Source organism: Conger conger, chromosome 3 (assembly GCF_963514075.1).
Source record: "Conger conger chromosome 3, fConCon1.1, whole genome shotgun sequence".
Classification (NCBI taxonomy): domain Eukaryota; kingdom Metazoa; phylum Chordata; class Actinopteri; order Anguilliformes; family Congridae; genus Conger; species Conger conger.
In genome coordinates, this window is record NC_083762.1 from 17,876,110 (window position 1) to 17,897,546 (window position 21,437).

At 42.9% G+C, this 21,437-nt stretch overlaps 1 protein-coding gene across 2 annotated transcripts in view; it reads left to right on the top strand.

Annotated features, from left to right (window-relative positions):
* Nucleotides 1-12,710: 12,710 nt before the first annotated feature.
* The window catches only part of LOC133123291 (ephrin type-B receptor 4a-like), a 43,119-nt gene continuing 34,392 nt past the window's right edge, over nucleotides 12,711-21,437 (top strand). For both annotated transcript variants that reach the window (XM_061233636.1, XM_061233637.1), the window contains exon 1: nucleotides 12,711-13,796. In XM_061233636.1, the coding sequence (XP_061089620.1) occupies nucleotides 13,718-13,796 (79 nt within the window). In that variant the 5' untranslated portion in view covers nucleotides 12,711-13,717. The remainder of the gene's footprint in view (nucleotides 13,797-21,437) is intronic.

Consider the following 21,437-nt stretch of genomic DNA (forward strand, 5'->3'; position numbering starts at 1 on the left):
GGTTTTGTCTTCTCCTGTCTGCATTCAGTCACCCAATTAACATCTCTTCAGCCACTGCAGCTTACTGGATGCTTATCAGCAAATCAACTGCTACTAATAGAAGAACAAGGAAATTAACCCTAGACAGTGCCGTAAAATTTATTGAATTCTTAGGGCTGCGTCAACAATTAATAGATAAATATTTTAACCTGTATTATATACTTTGAATACAAGCTTCTGCAATTGTAGGATTCTTTGTATTGGGTATTGGCTATGGTTTCTATTCAGGGGTGACTTTGTTTATTAGCTGCAGGGGAAACTTGTCTTGTGTAGCGTACCTCATCTGCAAGTGTTATCCTGTGTGACCTGTGCCTCTATTATCTTTCAAATTGAATGGTGTCTGCAGCCAATACACCTGTCTCAGTCCTTTGATGTGCTATGTACTTTGCAATTTAAAATAATATACTTGTGTTATTTCTGGAGGGCACATTTAAAAATGCATATAGTGCATTTTCATATGATCAGCTACTGGTAGATAATCCAAACAGCAATTAATATATAAATCACAGAAATGACTGTCAAAAATGTTCATTTAATCTAGTAAGTAATATTTACTGGAAGAAGTGTTACAGGCTCCAAAGTAGTTTCATTAAAATGGCATCAGAAGTGAAGTCAATAATAAAGTTGTTTATTTGGAACAGTAATAACTCTGGCTCTATACTGTGGGAATAAACGGCAAGAACCACCAAATAAATAAATATTAAATAAAAAAACCTTAAATAATTTACTATGATATCTAACGTTTTTTTATTTGTTTTATTTATTTATTTATTTATTTATTTATTTATTTATTTATTTATTTTTACATTATTTATGTTTAGGGTGTGTGTTGGGTCCATCACTGGCTATGGTTAACTGCACAAATTTGTTCTCTACATTGAAGAATTCCAGCTAGGCTATGAGAAATATTTTCTGCTTTTATGGGATTTATAAATTAAATAACTTTTCCTGAAAGGTTTTAGCAGAATTAGAAGGCATTAATAAACACAACCGAGTCATTGATGAGGTAAGGTTTTATCTAAGAACAACTAGATGAACTGAGCCATTGGGAACAAAATATGTGTTTCAGTTTCAAATGATTTACTGTGTTATGTTATGTTATGTTACAACAGGGCTGCACATTTTAAAATGGTCTAGTTCAAATTAAAATAAAGCTTCTCAATTGCGTTTATCAGCTGCTATTTCAGAACGAAGATAGGTAGTCAGAAAAAACAAGTTGCGTAACTGCTTCCGAAAACAATTAAATAGTATACAAATATGGCAATATGTTAATCTTTAAACTGCTGACCCATTCAAATTTTAATTGCGTCAAGCCTTTTTGTCAGCAAAGAAGTGTAAAATCCGCTAAGACAGCTAGCTTTGTTTTTAAAGTCACTTTATTGGACATTTAAAACAGTGTTGATAGGAAAAACAAAGGTAGAGCGACTGAGAAAAACCAGCAAGTGCTTATTCCAAGGGTAATTTGTCGCCGTTATCGCGGTGAGAAGTGACATTAACAGCTCTAGATAAGGCTGCGCAGTCCCCTGGAGTCCAACCTCGGGGCTCGTATAGCCTCCGCAGACGGATTAAAGTGCCCGTACCGCCGGTAGGTACACAGCTGACAGATCGGGGCCTGGTCTGGCTCATTCGGCGGTTCACTGTGAGCTTATCTCGGCTTCACTAAATCAATCACGGTCGCTGTCTTAAAGGGCCGCGTGCGTTATCAGAGAGTAAAGAGAAGGCAAAGCTCTGTGGGTGTAGTCAACCGTGACCGTTATATTTCCTGTGCCAGATTCCTGTCGTTTTGCAGTCGTTCTACTATGTTTCTCCGAGTTCTCCAGTTGTTAAGGCAGCTTCGAAAACATTTATATATTTATATATTTAAAATTTTTAAATTTATTTAAAATAAATCAGACTAGAAAAGCAGACTACCCCATTGACATTTGGGTACATGTGGCTGAAGACAGTTTGCTTTATTACCTAGAGGCCACACACATACAAATGTTTCTTTTTGCACTCGCAAGCGCCTTTTTTGTCTCACAAACACTTCATCCTAATGCACTTACTCTTGCTCTGTCCCACTTTCCTTTGCATACAGTACGCTCTTCCCACACTGACAGGCTGTCTCCACCCCTATCTCTCTGCCGGGGTTTGAGAGAAGCCAGTCACGGTGCTGACAGTGTCGGAGAGACCAGGTCATTGACTTCACTCAATGCAGCCATAGCCTCTCCTTTAATCAAGTGGAACCTGGAATCCACACACACCGGGGGAGCATACCATACCATACCCTCCCATTAACCCACGCGGAGACACGCACGCACTCACACACTCTCACATCCACATTACACTCAGGGCTGGCCCAACAGAGACTCAAAATCAATTTCACATAGACCTACGTTTGGAATATACGCATGGACACACAAGTGTCAATTACTCTCAGATGTATTGTGACAAATGCATGCCCCCCTTTTCTGCTGACATTAATTCTTACAACTTGTCCAGACACTTGGCAGTTATGGACAGGCTTATTGTGACAAATAAACAGTAGATGGTCTCATACGTGCTACCTTGTTAATACGCACAGACACGCATACATAGATATGCAGGCCGCTCTTTCACACTAACACACATAGAGATGCATCTCTCTCTCGCTCTCTCTTTCACACACACACACACACACACACACACACACAGGCATGTCCCTCTCTCTCTCACACACACACACGCACACACACACACACACACACAGGCATGTCCCTTTCACACACACACACACACACACACACACACTCACACACACACAGGCATGTCTCTCTCACACACACACAGATAGGCATGTCTCTCACACACACACACACAGATAGGCATGTCTCCCACACACAAACATACACACACACAGACAGGCATGTCCCTCTTACACGCACACACATACACACAGGCATGTTCCTCTCACACACACACAGATAGGCATGTCTCTCACACACGCACACACAGATAGGCATGTCTCTCTCTCACACAAAACACACACACACACACACACATACACACAGGCATGTTCCTCTCACACACACAGATAGGCATGTCTCTCACACACACACACACACACACACACACAGGCATGTCTCTCTCTCACACACAAACACACACACACACACACAGGCATGTCTCTTACACACACACACACACACACACACACACAGGCATGTATCTCTCTCACACACACACACACAGGCATGTCCCTCTCACACACACACACACACACACACAGGCATGTCCCTCTCACACACACACACACACACACCCACACACACACAGGCATGTCTCTCTCTCACACACAAACACACACAGGCATGTCTCTCTCCCTCTCACACACACACACACACACACTCTGCTGCCCCCCGCGGTGCTCCAGTCTTCCTGTGCTGGGGTGAGGAATGTGATGACGGTATGAGGGCGAGTGGCCCAGGCCATGCCAGTTCCCCCCGCAGCGCCACTCTTCCTGCTGCCAGGGCCAGACCGCTGACGGGAAGCCCTGCCGCATCTGACAGGACACTCCATTGTGTCAGAGAGAGCGTGTGAGAGTGTGTGTGTGTGTGTGCATCTGACAGGGCACTCTATTGTGTCAGAGAGAGCGTGTGAGAGTCTGTGTGTGTGTGTGTGTGTGTGTGTGCATCTGACAGGGCACTCTATTGTGTCAGAGAGAGTGTGTGTGTGTGCGTGTGTGTGAGTATGCATCTGGCAGGACACTGTTGTGTCAAAGAGAGCGTGTGTGTGAGACCGTGTGTGTGGGGGAGCATGTGTGTATGTAAGAGTGTGCATGTGTATGAGAGCGTGTGTGTGTGTTTACATCTGATAGGCCACTATTGTGTCAGAGAGAGCGTGTGTGTGAGAGAGACAGTATGTGTGTGTGTGTGTGTGTGTGTGCATCTGACAGGACACTCTATTGTGTCAGAGAGAGTGTGTGTGTGTGTGATTGAGAGTGTGCGTGTGTGTGCATGTGGCAGGACACTCCATTGTGCCAAAGTGTGTAGCTGAGTGTTATGTGGCATGTGGCTATGTACAGAATATGTCTGTAAGTGTATAATATATGTATGTGCACATGTGTGTAGTATATGTTCATGGAGTTTTTTTTGATGAAAACATCCCTCAAAGTAGCCTAATTCAGAAAACAGCTTGTCTACACTCCAGTTGAACACAGATGCCATGGGCCACCTATCGGATGCTAAAGTTTTTTACTAAAACCTACAGCTGACCAGGCTTTATGAGATATCTGAGAGACGAAGAGCTGTAGAGCTGAACAGTCTTCAGTATGGGGGGGGGGGGGGGGGGGATAGGTATGGTTTGGGGGAAGTTGGAGGTGTATTGGAGTTCATAGACATGAGTTAGCATGAGAACGTTTGCTGACTTCTGTTGTGCGGAACGAACGGTAAAGGCCATGATTTGAAACCCGCAGCAGACTCAGCCCTGTTACTGCGATGCCGTGACTCAGATTAAACCACCGATGCCTATCAGTTCGCTGAAATTGCTGTGGGAATTCAGAGGGGGAGAACATAGCACAGTTCAGCAGAGACGTGGGTTAACATGCTACAGTCTGATTCAGAATGAGATTAGGCAAAGAGCGGGCATAGTACCCTTGCCAGTGTGGTCTTTAGCTCCGTGGGCCAATCAGTGTACCTTAGTCTTTAGCTCTGTAGGCCAATTGTATGTCTTGTTATTCAGAATAACAGACGAAGCCCATCTCCGTTACTTGTACAATCTCGAGTTACTTGAAATGCATTTTTGTGCTTTAGACCACATACTGCAATATGCCTACCATTGTAAAGCCAAAAGGTCTCCATAAATTTTGCTAAACATTTAAAATATCCTTCATCGCACACAAAAACTGTCTGGACCAATTAAAAACATACAATAAAACTGAATTATTATTATTATTATTATTACTATGGTTGCTGTTGCCCAGAGTGTTGACAATGGTGCTTGGACACTGCTGATGTTTTCTATGCACTCCATATTCCTGTTTTCACCATGGTCCCAACAGGGAGTGTTTTGCACAGTATCACACTCTTTTAATACCGCTAGCATGCATTGTCTGCCATTTCTATACAGTACACAGACATCCGTGACATGCTTCTTCACAGGAGCATGTATTGCGTGTCAGTGTCTTCCTCAGGGGCTGATAATGGAGACAACACCCCAAAGAGCTGGCCCCGCATTATCAGTGATATCATCATCTAGGCATCTCCACTGTAAGGAGTTTTAGAGTGCAGTGCAGCGGGGAGTTATTTGTGTCTTGGGAACTCCATGGCCGTCTGGCCCTAGAAGCTCTGCCCTCTCTCTGCCCCACTACAGTAGCAAAGGCCACAGCCACTGCTACCCCCCACACACTAACACACACAGTTCTCTCCATCCCACCCTCCCTGATGTCGCTCGCTCTCTTGCCACGGGACAGACAGGAAGTGTGAGCTGTTTCACGGGACATCTCCCCATTGTTTGAAGCTGGCTGGAGCCAGGCAGGAAATGGGTCAGCCCATGTGGAGTTCTGGGTGAGGGTGGGGGGTCGGCGGTGGGCCGGGGGAGGAGTGGAGTGTGAGGGTCAGCCGTTTGGCTTTTCCTTTCCTGGCGCTGGGCTGAGAGAGCGAGCGCTGGCTACCGTGCTGCTCGCCGGCCCTGATGCGGCTCCCCACCATGTTGGGACTTGTTTTGGGCATTGTTCGCTTGAGGCAATGTAACCACCCCCAGCCCCCCTGAGGCAGTCCGTGTCACTGTTCTCTATTCAGCCCTATGTAGGCCCTGTATCCTCCAGTGTGCTTTCACAGTGGCCGCATTAGATAAAGGTTCTCTGGAGGCCTTCCGCAGACAATGACGGGAGTTCTTTTGGACAGGTGCATCTGCCTTACAAAAGAGCATAAAATGGGGGAGATACAGTGTCTGCATTCTATCAGCACAAAGGAAGGCAACGGGAAAGACTGCCCACGGGTCCAAAAAGAGAGATGTTTTAGAGGTTTTTTTTTACCTCAAGGGACAATGCGGTCCATGAATTGAGATGGTTGGCTCCTACCTGCTGTTCTTTGATGAGAGAGTGTGGACATGGCACTGCCTGGCTTATCTGCGCCGCATACCTGTGTGCCTGTATACAGTGCTATTGCTTTTCAAAAGGCAGGACCTGGACGCTTGGTCATAATTATCTAGAACCTTCTACTGGATCGGATTGCACTGTATTGTGATATGGCAGCCTCCTCTTGTCCTCTTACATTCTTATGCTGTGTTGCAGAGTACACACGCTTATATAACATAATTTACACATAGAGGGAGTTAAGTGCAGTCGCTGAGATAAAAAAAACCCTTAATGCTACGCACTAAAATGGAGTGTGTAATTATCTGATATTTCATCGTAGGGAACAGCCAATACTGTGATATTGTTTCTCCGGCCGTGCTTGCCTATATGGTGTCGTTGTTACCTCCTTTGTAATTCACAGCTTTAATTCACACTCCACACGCCGGGGTCAGCTCAATGAGTCATCCTGATTGTAAGTAGAGTTTTGCCAAATAGGTTCCATAATCTCCCATTTGATTACAAATGCCCTTGCTCCAAACGTACAGTTTTTCCACAGCGGGTCCAAAAAGCCATCCCGGTGGAAGTCTTCAAGGCTCAATAAATAATATTCCTTGTAATAAGCACATGCTGAATTATTAAAAAACGTTCTTATGTCCAAATGAACGTCCATTTAATCTTACTCTGATGTGCCTGGGGCCTTTCAGCGTGATGCTGTATGTGACTGCAGTATGCAAAGCAGATTTGACTGTGCTCATAATCTGCTCCTACACTTCATGCATTCACTTCGAAAACCCTCATCAAAGCTTCCCTCCCTCCCTCCCTCCCTCTCACTCTCCTGCCCGTATCATTCCTTCATTTCATTTGGTTGTCTGCCCCAGACATAAAATTCTTAACTGGTACTTTATAAAAAATATACTCATGTACCTACCGTATTTTGCGTTTCTCTTCTTGAAACTCTTCTCATTTAAAATACTGGAGGCGCCCATTTCCCACCTAGATTTGTCTCATTGGCCCCCGTCTCCATTCCTCAAGCTTTCACGCTCCTCTCCCTCTATTGCGTGATGAATTATTTCATATCCCCGCTTTATTATTTAAATCCTGCATTCCAGGAGACAACTTACCACTCTCCCTGTCCCGCTCCCCCCTACCGGATCTGGTCACCATGGCAACACAGCATTTTCATGTTATTTCCTTTTTAATTCGCAATTAAAATTCAATCCCACAGTGGTGCTTGGGAGGGTGGTAGTTGCCTACCACGGTACTAATCGTAGTAGCCATTTAAACATGAGAACATGAGAAAAAAATGAGTCCACGACCAATGAGTCAGTTAATCCCAGACAGGACGTGCTCTCTATGACTGAAAGATTTAATGCTTTTGCTAATGTTCAGTGTCGGTGTATGTCAACATGATCATTGTTAATGGCTACCAACCCCATGGGGAATATAACTGAAGTGCATGCATAAGGACCTTCATGGGTTTCAAAGGCTCAAGACCACTTCTGTATTAGGACTGAAGTTAAAAGATATATATTGGTGTGTGTGTGTGTGTGTGTGTGTGTGTATATTTGCTTACTGGCCAGCCATTTGTAGCTCTGTTGAATTTCGACTCTAACCTGCCCTCAGCTCAGTTCCAGCCCCCACTCTGCTCATGTGCTCCTGTGTGCTATCATCAATCTTGCATAGACACTTCTGCTACAGAAATCGTCTGAGAATTTCAAAATATTTTTCATAGCAATTTACTGTCGTCTGTGTGGAAGCTAGCTGGAAAACCAAGCAAACATAGACTGAGTACCTAAACACAGTCACCCGCTCCAGACAAACATTGATGCCTAACCGCTGCTATGCTCAAATTCTACTTTAATATAGCTAATCTAGCCACAATTCGTTTTTAGTATCAGAGTATAATTTGAAAGTAATACCTTTGAAATGTCTTGATTTGGGATATCAAGGGTTGTGTGACAGTTCAAAATTAACTGCTGTGCATAAGTGACCAAGGTCTCATAACCTTGTGGGAATATGACTGCAGTTTGTTCAGCCACACTTTGTGCCTCTGTATTAAATAGCTGACCCCACAGCAGCATGTCTTTAAAGTTAGTACTCAAAAAAAGCATCTTTACATATAAAAATACAATGAGTTTGGGAACTCTGTCATAAGGTTAGGCCAGTCGCACAACCCAACAAAAGAGTGGCCCACTGCAGCTGTGCTGTTTATTTATGAAAGATGTGTGCCAATATAAACAAATGAAAACACCCCTATTCCTCCTTCCAGAACATCTCTGTAAACATGACTCCTGCTTGGCTCCCTTCCTGGCCTGCTTGAATAGCATGTCAGAAGCCTCTAGAAGCGAGCAGAGGGGCCTCTCGGGAGCGATGCTCAGCTAAACCATTAGCCCTTGGTGCTTGCAACGCACCCCGCTACGTGGTAACGGATCCTGACCGCACCGATGCTAACTGCAGCCAGGATTCTCACTTGGCACACAGACCAGTCCGGTCAATCAGCCACCTGCGGTCTTCCGGTTCTAGCTGCATATTAAGCCGAGTCCTCCATCTCAATGACTGCAAACCTCAGCTGGTGGACTGCGCCGAAGCCCTTGGCTGGCATCGCGCACTTAAGCGAATGAATTCGCCAGCCTGTGCCCTCCTGCATCGACTGATAAAGTCGCGGTGACGGGTAGAGTCTACAAACACGAGTAGCTATTCAAAAGCATACAAGATAAAAATGGGTTTTAAAACATTAAAATGACAGAGACCGGGCCAAGTTTTAGCAGGAAATAATATATAAGGAAGGAATAGGTGAAACTGGCCTAGTGTAAAAATCTCATTCCATAGCTCTCACTCTGCTTACTAGCAGCACATCACTGAATATATGAGTAACACTACAATTCTTCCAGTAATTATTTTCATACAACAGTGACAGAGACATTTCAAAGGATATAAATCCGGTGGTCCAATCCACAAAAACAGGAGGGGGGAGTCCAGATAACGTTGTTGCTTTACCCTTCACCTGTGCTGCCCCCTCCCCCCTCTCCATTTTAAAACACTGAAGTCACTTGGATGAAAGTGTCAGTCGATTGAGTAATTCTCATTTTCAGTCACAACATGGGTGAGAATATTAATGTGCTTTAGCTTTTCTTCGAAAACACTAATTTGGCTCTCTGTCACACTGTCAGTTGATATATTCAAGCTAAAGTCTTTTATTTGCTCTGAAAGTGGCTTACAGGGGTTACAATTACCTGTTTTACATGCAGACTCTGGTCTTGTTTTATACAGTAGTGTCCTTCCAGATGGCAGCCAGGATCGGTGTGCTTTTCTCCAGAACAGTCACAACACAGAGACGAGCCTCCCCCCACCCCTAACCCCCGCCCTCCTTCCCAGAAGTCAAACTTCAACTTCACACGTTCTCCCCCGTTTTCACACCTTTGGCCCCTCTCTCTCGCTTCTCACCCTGCCTTTATTTCATTTCTTTCAACTCCCTTCTCACGTTCACCTGCTTTTTCAGTACAAGCGCGTCAGAGAGTTTCAGCATCCCAGATATCCTCTGCTTTATTGCAGAGCTTTTGTGCGAGACCCCCGTTGTCACCAGAAAAAAGAAAAGAAAACAGGTGTCAGGAGTTACTGCTCTGCCCTTCCCCTGACAACGCCCTGCAAGACGTTATTACATTTACTGTGGCAGGAAACAAAATGAATACAAGTTGATCATTTCCATGGAACCTTTTAAATCGACCTGACGGGATGATGAGCTGCAGTCATTGTGTGGAATGAGAGTGACTGTGCTGCTCATTTCTAATTACAAGCGTGCTGCAATTGGCGGTTCAATTTAAGTGATATACCCTGGTGTAAAATCCAGCTGTGACCACCTTGAAATTACCAGCTACCAGCTGTTTAAAAATCTAGCTTGAGCTGTTTTTTTCAGCAGGGGAAAGCACAAAATATATTTCAGCATTGCAACATGAAAGAGATTAAACATAAACATGGGGAGGAGGTTACCACTGTTTTGTGAGACTTTTCAACTTTGGAGCTGGTTAACAACCATGTTATGAGAATTATTAGAATATTAGGAATCCGTGACTCTGTCACCACAGTTGTTTAGTTTCATGATTAAACATAACCACAGACGCATGGGGGTCTTCATCGAACCATGCAAATCTATTGTTCCGTTTTGCTGAGTGAGTTTGTCATATTGTGAGTAACCACTGGGTGGTGTATAAATCCTCTCGGAAACCCAACCTTGTTTGGCTCGTTCAATGAATATTGATTGGCTCATCGTGCATATTTGACCTGTGTTCATGCCTCTGTGGTTTTCGCGTTGTTTATTTTTCTTACCGGTCACTAAAAACGGCAATCTAGATATTTAAACAATGCTTATTTACAATGTGCAGTTTGTTTCTGTAGTGGCAGCGTCGTATAATGAATCGAGAAATGGACTTGTAACTCAGAATGTATTGTTTTGTTTTCCACCTAGAGTGTTGGCATGGGCCATTAATGGTACTTCACCTGAATTACTTCAGGTTTATAAATGAATTTTTATGTAAAAAAACAAACAAAAAGAATAATAATTAAAAAAAATGTTTTAACAATAACAGTAAGTCGCTCTGGATAACTTTGGATGACTGGCCTATCGGGTTGCCTCTACCTCCGGTACTCACTGACAGCTATTGTAGTATGCATGCCTATTGCAAGTTGGCACCCCAAGCGTGAATGACCTTATACATACAGCACAAAGAAAAGCATTAAGTCAAAGTAGTGTCAAAGTGATTCGCATGTGCGCGCACAAGTCCCTTCACACACCCACGGACAATGCTAAAAATCACGGAGGATGTTTTTTTTTTTTTTACTTCGACTTGTTTTGTTCTAGTGAAAAGGGCTGACATTTACCAAGCAGAACACTGCTTTGATTAGAATATCCAAATTCGGATATAGGCCTTATTCTCTCATAGTCTGCTTGCAACTAATGCAAAATGAGTAGTCGGATATTGCTAGAATGAAGGCAGAGAGTAGGTTATAGGCTATAGCTGCTATCCAAAATACAACTGAATATGAGAATAACATATGAATTGCTATGTAACTTATTAGATGTTAAAATAACTGATAAATAATTGTTATTTTGAACAATTCGGGAAGAACGAACAGAAAGATGGCACAATGGCAAAGGATCAAGTGTCCGTTAAAATAAATCATAATTTAGCCTATGCAAAGTGCATTTCACAGACACAATGGACAATGAACTAATTTAAAGATAATAAAACAACATAAGAGATAATACACAGCAATTTGACAAGGACATAAAAATAATAGCAAAAAACAACAATGAAAGAATGTGCTAGAGCCTAAACTACCAGGTTTAATTGGTACCTCTCTGTGCAAAACCAGACTCGAAGATTATTGATCGACCCAAGGAATTAATCTATCCATGGGCCTGGATCTGTTAGGGGCAGCAAACCATACAATACTTTGTAAGCAATACGATGTGGACTATCCGTATAAGAAGTGGCCAGATCATTAGCCGCGTGGTTCGATTTTGAGCTAAAGTCTGGCCTTTTAAGACCATTAATGGTTCAATGAGTTGGATAAAATAGTGTAATCGATTATCATGGACCTGTTAATAGCGAGCAAACAATTCAGATGTGCTGTTGTTTTATATAAAAAGGTTCGTAACGCTATCCGCAATGCATATCGCCTGGCTCTATCCTTCACCAAGCCAGCAATGCGCCGCAACAAATCGATATAACAATTAAAAAAGGCAGTGATCTGCACGCTTCCATTACCGAAACGTGCTTCAGCGGTTCGTCCGGGGTATCGCCGTCGGGAGAAGACCGGTCAGAACAAGGGAAGGGAAGAAGCTGCGGACGCAGAACGTGATCAATGACGGCGGATTGATTAATCGATTGCTAAACGTCAGTCGTCAGCTCAAGCGATAAGGCTTTTTAAAAAGGAAGGAGAAGAAGACGGATCCTATAAGGAAACAAACTTCAGATAAAATACACATCCGTCAAAAAACTACTTCACCTGAGGCAGAAACTAATGGAGAGGGAACTAAAAGGAAACCTGTAGGGCGAATACCTGATTCTTCGTCCTCTTTTCACTTCCGTTGTCTAAGATACTTCTACTGTACACCTCCTGAGAGGTCCCGAATTCAGGGGACCATTCAGAATAGTAGAAAAAAACACAAGTGTTAATGATTCAACATTTATATGGACATTAGAGCTAGTGTAAAGACAACTCTTTACTCACTTCATCTTGCAGGTGTTGAGGCATCGCCTCGATTAATTTCATTGTTACGTAACTTTGCATAGGCTACCTCCTGTACGGTGTTTGGGTACCATATTAAATGTAGGCTAAAATGGTCGGCCAAATGTGTAGACTAAATTGTCCAATTGTACATTGGAAGGTTCTTAAAGGCAAATTAAGGCAATAGCACTTTGATGTTTAGAGTGTCGCAATGGGCATAGTTTATTTGCATAATCTGGGTAAAATTTAGATTGACAAAGGGCCCACCTGCACGAATCCATCTGTATTCGGCGAATATTCATTTTGTGCCTGAGACTGAGAGGAGACATAGCCAATAGACGGTTGAACTGAAGTGACGAGGCGGAGCCTGCGTGAGGAGGAGGGGAACCGCACAGACGGTCACCCCGCGTCTCGTGTCGGCTGCTGCACAGAGAGCACGCGAAGAAAACTTTCTGCACAACTTTATTTCATTTTTGTATTTATTTTTTGAACGTTTATTTCTATCGCAAAACCTACGTATATTTCAACGGAATTCATTTAAACACTGAATCCTATCAAAGGTGGAAAGATCCAGCAAAGCGGACGACTTCTTTTAAATTACTAGCCTCCTGAAAAGGCGAAAGGAATGTGATCTTGTTGACGGGAAGGCTGGATCTGTGTGGAGTCGCTCGGCGCTGAAAGAAACAGGAGTTTGTTTGTATCTGGCTAACAATCAAGTCATTTTTTCATCCCAGCATAGTGCTCCCTATTCGGTTTATACTTTGACGCATTTTTTCGGCGTTGAATCTGCGCTCAGCTTATTAGAACGAAACTTTGGGGAGTTCAGCTGGGGAAAACTCGCTGACAAAGAACACAGCCGGTGCAGCCGGAGGAAATTGTGTTTTCCTCTCCCTGTGCCTTTGCCGATTTCATCCCATTCCCGGAGGAGTGAGCGGAGATGGAATATTACAAAAAGTAGGAATTCAGCAACAGCAAGAAGAATAGAAACTGCAGCCTATCCATTTTAAAGGAGAAATAGCCTAATCACTACCCGGACTCTTGAATTTGGAAATGTATCAATTTTTAAAAAGAAATTATACAGTACATGCATAATTTATTTGTAAAGAACGATCTCCATTTTTAATTTGGTGATGCCTTTTTGGATGGTTGCTTCAAGGAATCTGGCCCACTCTGAATCGTGTAATTAAACAGTGGCTGGCTATTTATCGAAACCAAACTGATAATTTAAAATATGCTGAGCACTTTCTGATTTGTATTCTTGGAGAGACGCAAGCGCATCTGTTGTCCATCACTGATGTGGGGTTCACGGTCGGCGAGGACACGGCCGAGCTGACAGTGCTTCTTACAAAAACAAATAGTTGTTTTCCTTAAATCAGTTGGAGACCATATTTTTTGACGGAGTATTTTTCTGCTAATATGGAACATGTGCAATGGACGGTCATCGCTGCGCTCTTGGTGCTGTTCGGGTTTCTCCACCAGTCTACGGCCGAAGAAGGTAGGCTACGACCTATTTGAATATACATAATTAATTGAAAGAAATTATCTTGAACTGTATAAATAGACCCACAGACGGTCTTTGTACCGACATCATTCTCATAGCCGTGACTGACATGCTTCTATTACGCGTCCAACTAAATCTTTTTAGAATCCGACTGCTAACCCCAGTGGTAACAACGACGGAACGAACGAATTAACATGTCAAAGTTAGCCTGTAAGTTTGCAGATCGTTGTCTCATTCAACTTACAATATGGCCACATTCAATTGAAAATGATATAGCCATGGGCTGTTTTAGAACACTACCCTCAAAATACTATTGTGGATAACATTTCCTGTCTGAATAACATGAGCAACTTTGTAATGTGTTATAAGATAACAGCCTGTTCGACCAACGTGGCCTATATTCCTGGTTATAATACGAGTTAAAAAAACAATTTATGATGTGGAGTTTGCTGTATACATTATTTATCATACGTGATTATCACATCTATCCAAGGCTGTATCGGTTACTAGCCAATGTATTAAGGGTAGCCTAATTTTGCAATATAACGTCACTATAAGTAATCATTTAAAAATCCACGCTTTAATATTCTGCTTGAGTGTCCATCTCTGAAAAGAAGGTGAACTTTAATCGATTAATTTTCTTGTTAGCGAAAGTAATTATGTCGCTGTGTTCAGTAGTCCAATCTCTGTGTCGCTTCTTTCTAATATTTGAATAGTCAAATTTGTGTAGCAGCTGTACAAATCTATATCTCTATTGCCTGTAGTCTACGTATATATACTTTCGTGACTACCTGTTGCTGTCACCACATCATATTCTTGAAAACAAATGCCTCATCAGTTTGATCAATGTTTGACTGGACTGAGTAGGACAACCAAGATAATGGAGAGTTGTTAATTAGAACTGACCAGATATGAATGAGATTGATTTGACTCGGAAATGGTGTTGAACAAAGGACTTGACCTGTAGTTATGAGTGTATAGCTTAGTACAGCTATGGTCAAACCACAGTTCTGTGCGTCAAACAGTCCAATCAGAAAATTGAAAAATTAAACCAAGCTACCAATTATCATTTGAAATGGATCCAACTGGTTCGTCAATTGTCCTATAGGCCCATGTCACGTGGCGTTGGCCATTGAAGCGCTCAAACAGACGTTAAACTGTTTTGTGCACATTTCGGAAAAACGTTAGCTAATGACAGCCTCTTGGTTATCATTTTACAATTAAATGTGAATGCGACTATTGTGACCCGCACTCGAAACGCGTGAAATCGAAAGAGCTGGGGCCTCCATAAAAATGCTTAGTTTGCAGGGGCCCACTTCCTACCATTGTATCCACAACTCACAAATGGCTACCAACCTCACCTAAAATCATTAACTATTAGCCTATATTTCGAGGTTTGTTGATCATTTACGTTCTCTAACAGAGGTATGTGGAGCAGCTTCTAAAAGGATTGCCTACTTTTCCATTTGCGCATTTCGCTGGTGTCTTGTCGTACGGGAGCGCTGGTGGTGTCGCAGACGCGTCTGTCAGTGTTGAGAGTGACAGATCGATCGCGGACTGTGCGGATTAGTTCTGCGTTTCACGCAGTGATGGAGACACCTGGTCCCTGCTAGCGACAATCAATTATCACTCCCGTTTGCGGGAATAGATTAAAAAAACAGACGCGTGTGATGGGAATACAATAGCCAGTATGCAGTTAATCTTTAGGGATACCCGTGGAGAGAAATTGCGTCGGTACATTACAACAGAATAGCGTATGATGTTCTGGCTTCATTTAAAATGCATATTTCCTTTTTTTAATCCATGTAGTAGGCGAGTTTTTTCTTCTATTTTCCCCCTCATCTAGTTGATTTCTAGTGGCATTGTTTTAGTTTTTAGTGGGCTGGTAAGGTGATATTCACTACAAATCTGCTTTCATATTAGTTTTGTTCCATTCAGACTGAGGAACTAAGTGTCACATTGAGAGTTTTAAATTAGATTTTGTTGTACTAAGGCTATTAATCCTTTAATACAAAATCCCCCCTGCTGCTTAGGCCTAGAATTCATTTCAAAGCTCGAGCAAATTACCAGACCTCTTAGTATTAAAAGTTTTATAATGGAGAATACAATTATTATTAATTTAGTACCCTTCATATGCACATTTATGTTGACCTTGGGAAAGTTGACCAGATGGCTAGAATGTCTACAGTACGTAAAATAATATTATTTTTATTATCTTAATCAAGGAATTGTCTCATTAAATTAATTGGCAAAAATGACTAATGGTGGCATTTGTTTAACAATAGATTGCTGGGATGCGGTTTCACTTTCTTCCTGCACTTAGAAGAAAAACCAGTATAAATCTATAGTTAATAGTTTTGTTGGTTTGGCTCTTTTCTCCAGTTCAGTAGATTTTAAATTAAACAATATATAATTATAGTGCAGACTGTCAGTTTTAATTTTTGGGTATTTACATCCATATCAGGAACCATGGACCACTCCATTTTGGAGGCCCATAAGTAATTGGACAATTGGCTCAGCTGATTAATTAGTTCATACACAAGAAAGCTAACAAAAGGTCTGGAGTTGATTCTAGGTGTGGAGTCTGCTGCTGTGGTCTCTCAACATGATTACCAAAGAAGTGAAAATGGCAGCAAAGCAGTCCAGCAAGAGGTGGAACATTTCAAATAAATTGATCTGAGACATTGCCAAAACATTGGGCATGTAAAAATCAACTGGTTGGTAATTTGTTAACAAGCAATAATGCAATGAGCTCAGCTATAGCAAACAAACTGGTGGACCAGGAAATGTGGATGATTGAATAATACTTTCAATTGTGGAGGAAAAAAAAACATGGCAAAATAGAGGCATAGATGTGTTAAAGACTAAAATAAAGAGAAGTCTAAATCAACATAACCCCCTCTGAGGTTATGCTGATTTAGACTTCTCTTTACTCCATTCAAGATGCAAACTACTGGTAGTCCTCAAGAGCACAACAGCCATGTTTCAATCTTTGAAACATGAAACGTGAAGGTAGTGTTATAGTTTGGGCATGTATAGCTGCCACCGGAACTGGCTCACTTGTCTTCATTGATGATGTGACTACTGACGGCAGCAGCAGGATTAATTCTGAAGTGTACAGCCACGTTATCTGCTAAGAAAAGCATGCCGCAAAACTCATTAGACAGTGCTTCACTTTGCAGCAGGACAATGACCCCAAACACACTGCTAAAGCCACTAAGCAGTTTTTTCGGGCCAAAAAGTGTAAGGTTCTTGACTGGCCAAGTCAGTCACCTGACCTGAATTTAGTGAACATACATTTCACTTGCTGGTGGCAGACTTGATGCAGTCATCGAATGCAAAGGATTTGTGACGTCCTATATACGATTACTTTATTTCAGATTATGTTGATTTGACCAATTACTTTTGGTCCCCAAAAATTGGGGAACTGTGTAAAAAGGAATTATTTGTAATTCCTATATGGAATGCTGGATATGGATATAATTAAATACCCTTAAATTGGTCTACATTTTAACTCTATAATGTCTTTGTGATAGTCTCCTGTAGAAAGGGATATACAAATAAAATCAAATTGAATGGAATATTCTTCGTTTAATTTCAAATCCAGTGTGCTGGGGTACGGAGTCAAAATAACAAAAATCGTGTCCCTGTCCAAATTTTTTCCAAACTACATATGCATACATACACATGTAATACAGTATAGCGTGTGTGTATCATATTCATCTAACCTATGCTGTGCCTGGAAAGGCTGCATATAATCTTTATTGAAAGAGCATGTGTACTGTGCCATGAGCGTTAGGTAGAAATGGCAACAGCTGTCCATTGATGAAAATACAAAAGTATCCTGATAACAAACCCCAAGGCCCAAAATGATTGATATGGACTAAAAAGAGAACGTGACATGGTTGCACTAACTATGGAAATAAGTTTTACCCGAGTGTGATTTTTAAAGGCTCCTCACAGATGTGGTCGCTCTGTTTTCTGTTGTTCTAAAAATCAGAACTTCCTTCTCTTCTTTGCAAAAAACCCGAGGAGGAAAATATCTGTGGAGCATAATCTTGGTGGGATAAGAGACACCTAAAACCGCATTGTTGGAACCCTTAAAGAAAGACAATGTGGTGGGTGCAAATTAGCGCTTGGGGAATTGGGAGAACACAATGGAAACCTTGCTTTCAAAACCATTCTTTAAAACCTGCTGTCTTGAAAAGAAACTTTTAAAGGGCTTATCTCCTCTCTCTCCCCTTCATTTTCTCCCCCTCCCTCCAGTCTACCTCCGGCTTTCTGCAATGAGCGTAATTTGACTAAGAAATGAGTGAAGTGCAGCCTTTAGCGGCAGCGTGAGGGAAAAGTGGACGTGTCCTTCACCCGTTCCGCGTTCCCTATTCTTTTCTGGCGAGCCAGAGCAGTGTTGTTTGCTCTTGCCGTCTGCTTCCCTGCCGGGGAAATGTGGTTCTGGTACCCCCAAATCCCATTAAAGGGAACCAAATTTTATAAGAAGAGGATTTGCATTTAAAATGACCCCCATCTTCCCCACTCCCTCTCTGCTGCTTAATCCTGCGATTAGCCACTTAAAGAGTTAAACAGCTATCCGAGAGTTTAATAAATTCTGCTGTGGAAATCCCTTGTCTCCCATGGTCCGTCTGTCTCCCTTGCATCATTATAACAGTGCACCCCTCAGTGGGCCAGTGTACCGAATGGAGAAAGTGTTATCTGGGTTTTATTTATGATCGGCAGTGCTTCTTGTGTCCATAAGTAGGTTTACTCTTGACTGAGAATAGTCCCTCACCGGGCAGTGGCTCATTGTTTTTCATCGGTGTCTGTTTACGTTTTATTTAGTTTCCAGCAAAGTTTCACATTAGTTCATTTTTGGCTGTCTTTATCAGAAAACATCGTTTTGCTTTTGGGATTGTGTGCATTTAGATCCTTTATGCTAAGGCAAACTCTCCGTTTGCTGCATTTAGCCTAGCGTCTGCTGGCATTTGTAGTTCTCGCCGCGCTCCGTTCCGTCGAAAGCGTTCTTCGCCATTTTCCCTCCTCTTCCCGCTTTGGCGGATTTAGTGGCCGATCGGTTACCGTCCGAGTGTCGGCCCCTCTTCAGAGTCTGGCAGGCAAGAGGGCAGGAGGGTGAGGCCAGAGGCGTCTGTGGAAAAACCCACACCCCACTCAGCCTGAAGAGGACCGCAAAAAGAAAGGGAACACAGGGTGACGGGCACAAGTGCTGGAGAGGGGGCGAGGTTCTGACAATGGACAGAGAGGGATGAAAGACAAAAACAGAAGGAGAGAAGGAAAGCTCTTTTACTGGAGGAGCCTCGAGGAAGGGGGGAGGCAGAGGTATGCGGGGGGGGGAGAGGCTGCTGTTTCACGGGGGAGGAGGGATGGGGGGGGTTTTGGGAGTGAAGTGTTAAGTCGGTGGATTAATGATAACGTGGAAGTGTATTAATCTCCCCGTGACTCATGTTCCCTTTGGCGCACCGCGAGCGCATCCTGTTGTCGCCGGCATGCGGACGCATCCGCTGTAAGGTGATAATCGGAAAGCGCGCTCACACCTGGTTTTCAGGAGGCCTACGGGCCGAGGCGCTGAATGAGGAAGATCCCTCCTCAGCACGGCATTAATTCCGGAACGTGTCCGCAAATACCCTTAAAATGAGGTTTTTTTTCCCCCGCTCTCCCGAGCGAGACGCCCAACCGCCGCGAGCTTGCGGGTATCGACTTTTTTCCCTGGCTAACTTTTATTGAAGCCGCGCCCCACCTTGAAACCTCTTAACCCCCACAAGCCCTTGCTCGGGTCACGTGACCAGGGCTCCAGTGGGTTTGTTTTTACTTGGCTGGAGAAAAGTACAGGGACGTGTGGGTGAAAATATGAAAGGAAAGCCACGCAGTGAGCCCATTAAGGGATGCACCTGGTTTAGTGCCCCTTTGTAGGCTTTTGATTGTTTGGTTTAACTGCGCTCCGTATAGCCTGTCAGACTCCCAGTGTTTCTGAGCCGAATCTCATCACCGCAAAGAGCCCAGAGTGGCTTTGATATGTGTCCACCTCCCACTGCACAAATGTTGCACAACCGTGTGTGTGTCTGTGTGTGCACAACCCTCTGGGTGCCTGTGTGTCTGTATGTGTGTATGTCTGTGTGTGTGTGTCTGTGTGTGCACAACCCTCTGGGTGCCTGTGTGTCTGTGTGTCTGTGTGTCTGTGTGTCTGTGTGTCTGTGTGTCTGTGTGTGTGTGTGTGTGTGTGTGTCTGTGTGTGAGCGAGAGAGAGCGCGAGTGTATAAGAGCGAATGCTCTTCCGTTGTAAGCAGTTCTTTGAGCTTTATTTTTGGGCAGAAGTATGCATGCCTGTGGTTGCATTTTATTATAATTTCGTTTGAGCGCTGGGTGTACACCGTCTGTGAGTTTGTATGAGTCATTGTGTATCAATCTGAGCACACGCATAATGTGTGAATGTTTTTGGTTTAGTTTTCGCGTCGGCATTCTCTGAATGTGTGAGGTTTTGAGTATTGTCTTGTTTTCTAGTACCTCTAGTGCTTCAGGAATGTGGGTGCCTATTTTATGTAAATTGGGAGAGAAACGGAGTATCCACTAGAAGTGGAATGCGTGTAGTCTATTAAAACTAGCCGCTGCTCACATAGAGAGAGAATTTGGGAAGTTTTAAAACCGGGGGACTAGAGAGGGAAATGAGACGATTCGTCTGGTAACAGCGAGGTTAAACAAAATGATGCAAAACGATGCAAAGCTGAACTTTTCACTTTCTAGTGTGGGAAAAAAAAAATAGAGGGAGAGCGTATATGAGAAACCCAGGAAGAGAAGAAAGAGATTGCAGAGGGAGAGAAACATGCTGTGTGTGGCACACACAGCAGGCCATATGTAGACTCATACTGTTTTGTTGTCTGGAGCACAGTGTTATTGGCGACACAGAACTGCCATAAGGAGGCTCGCAAACAAGCAAGGAGACTCCATATTTTACTGTACACTAGTACCCATGCTTAGCAGGTAGTCATGGTTGTGATGGACTGATAATCTTTTCACGACATGGAATTGCAATATTGTTTTCATATGTTTGTATATTGCTAGCTGGGGTATATTTATGTCTGTTTGTCCATTTGGAGTTTATACTTAAGATAAGTGCAGCTCAGTCATGGTAATTACTGTCTCAATCTGAGTGTGTACGGTCTGTAATGGTGCGCATATGCATGATTGTACTTTGCCCGTCTGTTCTTATATTGTGTCTGTCTGCGTTCAGGTACATGAATATGCTCATCAGCCTGCAACATCTGACCAAAGCCCAACAACTGTAGCTTGTTGTGTATTTATGTTTGGGTGAATATGTATCATTAAAAATATATACTACATGTGTTTGTATGAATATTTACATTTACATGCAAATATTTATATCTGTGTAATGTTGGTTAACAATGCAGTCCCCTTTATAAAAATGGCCAAAAACCGGCATTAAAATGGCCGCCATCGTAGGTGAACAGTTTATGTGTGTGATGCACAATATTGGGCGGGTGAGTGCATGCATAGAGCAGGGTAAGGCTTAATTAAACTCTTAAGGACTAGATGCATTAGGATTTGGGCATAAGTGGCAGGGGAACCGAATGTTTGTGTGTAGCCAATTTGCTTGATGTATCACCTTCA